The sequence below is a fragment of the Lipophrys pholis genome (assembly GCF_963383615.2).
Source record: "Lipophrys pholis genome assembly, chromosome: 5".
Classification (NCBI taxonomy): domain Eukaryota; kingdom Metazoa; phylum Chordata; class Actinopteri; order Blenniiformes; family Blenniidae; genus Lipophrys; species Lipophrys pholis.
In genome coordinates, this window is record NC_137628.1 from 8,370,755 (window position 1) to 8,376,271 (window position 5,517).

The window sequence follows — 5,517 nt, forward strand, 5'->3', positions numbered from 1 at the left end:
TTGTTTTACATCACAAAACTGTTTGTCCTTTTCCTGGAGATTATCTCGAGCCATTTTCATCTGAAGCTGGACAGTGGAACTTCCCAGCTGTCTGAATTCACCATAATGTCTCAGAATTATGGACTAATGATGCATCGATGAAGTGGGAAGACACACAACTTCCCACTTGTAGATTTCTGCTTCAGATTTTACTTCACCAACCCACCACTATTAGGAAATATCTACAACATGGACAGGAACATCTAAAAAAATATTAGACTGTCAATGCAAACTTAATTATTTTGTCAGTTATTTTCACACTCGACAAAAAAAAAAAAAAAAAAAAAGACGCTTGAATCATTTTGTGTAACCGACATAAAGTACATGGAAGTTTTGATAAATCAATTTCTTCCACAGTATTCAAATGTTTTGAGACAAACCTGCAGTTAGTTTTACCTTTAGCGTTCAAGTCGAGCTACTTAACACGTAGAACTCTGTAAATATCGACTTCAAAGTTTCCTGTAGAGAAGCTTTAACATTCCCATGTTTTATTTTTATCTATTTATTTTACCAGGTAAGTTAGTTGTTACTAGTATGATTGGACCCAACTCAGAAGATGGAATTGCCCACTATTTTCTCCCTACCTGAATGCGCCACGATTCCACAACTTTTCTTTAAGACAACCGGACATGAGAAGAGGATTTCTGAACAAAGACAAAACTCAAATTCATGATTCAACATGAAATCTGACACACGGGTAACGCACTTGACTTTTAGTGACAGACGGATGAAAACGAGCACAAACTATAACTTAGAAGTGGGACCAACTGTCCCAGGTGTCCTCTGCTCTCCGGCAGCTGACTTCTTGAAGCCGAGTGTGAGATGAGTAACCGGTCCCGAGAGCTGCTGGACCTCCGAGCAGTCGTCTTCTTCTTCTGCAGCGTCGTCCACCTCCGACGTGGGAGAGGAGGCAGTTTCTCTCAGGACAACCTGAACTTCTTTTGGTTTTAATGTTACCGACCACAGTTAAACCCCCCCCCACCCACCACCCCCACCCCGAACCACAACACTGAGACATGTAATGCGTCTATCCGCTGCCCACAGCCGCCTTCCTCATGGTTTCCTCGTCCTGCACCGACAGCTCTGTGAGCTTTCGTCCAAGCCGCTCGTGCAGGTCAAGGTATTTGGCCACGCAGCGGTCCAGGCACACCGACTCGCCCTTCGTAAGCTCCGCCTCCTTGTAGTGGGGCGGTACGCACTTCTTGTGGCAGGCGTTGGTCATTCTGAGAGGGGAAACAGAGCGGGAGTCTCATTCTCTGCAGCTAAGCCTGGATTTATAAAAGAGATAATGGTCACTGCAAGGCCAACACACAAGTGTTTCACTGCGTTATTGCAACACACCTGGAGGCAAACGTCAAGCAAATTGACCAAAAAAAATACAAAAAAATAAATTAAGTGCTGTCAATTGATTCAAAAAGTTAATTGCGCTATTAACTGCATTGTTTTTCTACTGAAGACTGAAGCTTGTAATGGATATTTATTCAGGGAAAACCATGGAATTAATGTGGAGTCAACACACCGACTATATTTAAAATCAAAGACTATCTTGATAACGTCTTTTTTAGCTTTGTGTGAAACTGTCTCTCTCCAAGATTAGCAAAATAATAAAAACATGAATTAATTAATAAACATCTAACATAAGTCTGGGTTTTGTGCAGGTCCACTACTTTGACAATTTTAATATTTCTAGAAACAAAGTTGTGAACTTATCACACGAACAAAGTGGTAATAATACACTAATATCCACACATGAGAGACAGAGGGAGAGAAAGTGGCACGCATTGAGTGAGAGCGAGAGAGAGAGACTGCACGCACACGTGAGTGCAAGTACAAGTACAAGTACACACACACACACTAAATTAATGAGTTATTTTTGACAACACTAGAATACATAAACATCTTGAACCTAAAACTCAAAATTACTGCATACTTTAAGTTTAATCAACATTCTGTAGCTGAAGTCAAAACCATCTTCACAGGATGTTTATTTAGTTTTTTTCAAGATTGAGTACTGTAACATTAATACTTGGCCCGGCCATGTTGACAAAAGTCCAGAATTATCTGCTAGAATTACATTTTGAAACACGGACTGGAACAATAGACAGATTAAAAACACTGATCACACTTTATAAACCTTTAAAAAAGTGTGGGCCGGGTTGCCAGATCTGACTGACATGAACAAGTCAAAACCCTCCGAATCACAGCCTCTCAAACTTGTGATAAATCCATCACGTACTTGTAAAAGTTATAGGACCAAAAAGGCAATCCAATATAATTTACATGAAATGAGACCAAGTGGATGAATTGGACTCGGGGAGTAAATTTATGCGAGCAGGCTTTAAATAACTTCTTTTTTGAGGATGAGAATTCTGCAACAGCAGAAACACTGGAGACGATGTAGTTTTCATGTTGGGCCACGAGTTGGTGCTGTTGGGTGATTTTGTAATGAAATCTCACACACACATATGCTGTAAGAAATGTCTTCCCAGGCTGACAGAGCCTCGATCTCAAGTGTTGTGAGAAGACATCTGTCCACCTCCCCACACATCTGGTGGTAGGTCCATTACCTTTGTTCTGGTGCTGCAGCTTAATAACAAAACCAGAACACATGCTTCTTATGTTAAGTGGTGCTAATAGGAGTGTGTCACTCAGACTGGGAACAAAATGCAACATCTCTCCACACATCTCGTCCTGGTAGGTCCATCCATGCACCGACCAGAACACACGTTTTTCATGTTAACTGCACAGTAAAACAAATAGCTGGCTGTCTAAATGAAGAAGGCTCACAAGAGAACATGTGGACAAGCAGGTTTAGAGGTTGTTGCGGGGGAAATACATGCTGTCTGGTTACATGCAGACCTGAAGAAATGCAGTTACACATGTTTAAGGCCTTTAACACATCAGCTTCAGTGAAACACGTGAAAGCCTGGACAGACTGCGGCAGTTAGCCGCAGTTAGCTTAGCCCTCACCGGTTGTACATGTCTGCCATCATCTCCACCTCCAGCTCCGCCGCCAGCTGCTGCGCCTTTATGGGATCCATGAGTCCGTCTCAGAGCTGCTCACCGCCGGCCTCAGTCTGCACCAAACACCGGCGAGGTGACCGACAAGGAACCCAGAGGGAGCCGACGAGGAGCCTGGATCTTCTGTAACCTTCAAACCTGCAAGAAAAACACGTGTGTACCGTTTCCTGATGCACTTCCGCTTCAATAAAGTTTGATTGAATCGGCACCCGCGCGCCACTAGAGGCCAACCTCCACATTGCAACATATTACAAATACACATTTTTCCAAATAAAAAACATGGACAAAGCCGTTTTTCAGAACTTTTTTTTTTTTAACTTTACATAAAACACAATATGCTTCACAAGTACAACTTAAAAATGAAGGATTTTTTTTACAAACGCCACCGAAATATGGACATTTTAACAAGAAATGTAAAATTATTAAAATTATACACAAATAAAAACTCTAAATGTAAGAACCTTTCAGTAAGAACCTTTTTTTTTCTCATATGAACTTTGAAACCGATACTTGGAAGTGCAATAAACTGAAATGTGCAGAAATAAAATTGAAAGCAGACTTTAGCCTGCATTGATCAACATAAATAAAAGAACAATACATTGCTGAACAAATAAAGTAAAAACCACATAGACAATGGTCGCTCTGTTTAATCTCCAGTCACATCAACCTCCTCCTCCTCTTCCTCCTCCTCCTCCTCCTCTTTATCAGGAGTAACGTCCATGCCGAGGAGTGTCTGCTCACACTCGCTGATCAGAGGAGTTTTATCTGGAGAGCAGCGCAGAACGTCCACCTCCACGTCCTCGCTGTCTTCCGGGATGCTGCATGTTGTCATCCGGATCGCCTCAGTCTCTGACGGAGGAGGAAGAGTGGCTTCCTCGTCCTCTTTGAGCTGAGAGCGGCAGTCCGCAGCCGCTGTGTCACGGACGGAATCTGATCCTCCGTTCACACGAGACGTTTCTGGAACACAGATCCACAGACTGAGAAAACTTCTCAGAAAAAGACTGGATGTACCAAAACTCTTTTTCTGTGGTGCTTTAGCATCGATTATATTGAGGAAATGTGTCTCCTTTTCTGTCTGTAAAACTGTTTTTTGTCACCATCAGTCTTTATATGAAAGCATTTTGAACTTTTTTATTTTCTACGGCTGCCATGCTGTTGTGTTTGACAGTCCAAGTCATTAATTCATTCATTACAAATAGAAATACACTTTAAAAAACAAACCTCTTTCACTCTTATCAATCAAACCAAACTGACAGCACACACTCTATCCCTCTTTCTTCATCTCAATTTGATCATTTCTCCCTCTTTCAAGTGCACATTTGCCACAACCTAGTTTAGTTGGGTTCTGTTGTACTCTATCATTGTAAGAGCGCTTTGAGATGTTTGTTGATGTGATTTAGCGCTTTACAAATAAAATTGAATTGAAGTGAATTGAACCTCTGGCAGCGTCACCAACAATTTTTTTGTTCCTTATATCATCAGCATGCAGGACATACAACCAATTTGGGTTTTATTAATGCACACTGTCATGCAGCCCCCCGCCACTAGTCGGCACTAAAGAGACGCTAAAGAGCCCACTTATCCCTGCAACAGTACGCAAGCATTTTGAAAATGGAAGATCCCATTTGAAAACATGTTTTCCCACAAAACCAGCGCTGTTTGTCATTACTTTCATCTAGAAAGTGCAAACAAGGTGGCGTGTAGGCGTCGTCAGAAAACTTGGATAGGATCGCTCAACAACCTCCGTCATTTCAAGGTTTAACTGACAAAGACAATAACACCAGGCATGAGACATTGTTTACACAGAGACGCTGTCATCCAGCCCGGTTTGTGCACATCAGTGGAGTTGAGGCCTTTTTTACACGACAATAATAGCAAGCGAAAACATGTAATACTGGTTGACCGTTGGGGTCTGTTTACACAACAACGGTGCTCAGAGCCACTGAAAACACAACTTTTTGAAGACGCTCCGATTCCATAGAAACGGGGGGGGAAAAAACAAAATATTTTGAAAATGCTCAGGCTGCGTCTCCACGTAGACGGCATGCACAAATGCATAGTTGCCCTGCTCATGCTCAGTTGATGGACAATAAAAACAATGTTTGTGTCATGGCTTCCAGTCCATGATCTCCTGGGACTTGGTAGTTTTATAGTTGAGAGTCACCGTCCTAACAATCCAACTTAGTCGTCTGTCCATACGAATGTCCGAGTCCTCCCATTGTAAATGTTTACAGCGGTTTGTTCTCTGCACACATGTGTGTGGTTTCATTCCAAAAACAAACAATAGCACCCACTAGTGGCTTGGCATGCTAACTACATCGTTTTCGACAATTGTGCCTTTCCCGTGTGAACAAATGTTCTGAAACGAATCTTCTGGTCTAACTTTTTTTTTTTAAACAATTTTTTTTTTTTTTTAGATTAATCTACAAATTCACAGTCACCAGAAACATCCCTGTT

General features: G+C 41.7%; 1 protein-coding gene across 1 annotated transcript; it reads right to left on the reverse strand.

The window, feature by feature from the left end:
* Positions 1–731: 731 nt before the first annotated feature.
* timm10 (translocase of inner mitochondrial membrane 10 homolog (yeast)) lies at positions 732–3,219 on the reverse strand. The gene is made up of 2 exons (XM_080462998.1): positions 3,010–3,219; positions 732–1,262 (listed from the first exon to the last, which is right to left on the reverse strand). The coding sequence occupies exons 1-2, from the start codon at positions 3,078–3,080 to the stop codon at positions 1,067–1,069; spliced, it is 267 nt and encodes an 88-aa protein (XP_080319124.1). The 5' UTR covers positions 3,081–3,219; the 3' UTR covers positions 732–1,066.
* Positions 3,220–5,517: the final 2,298 nt, after the last annotated feature.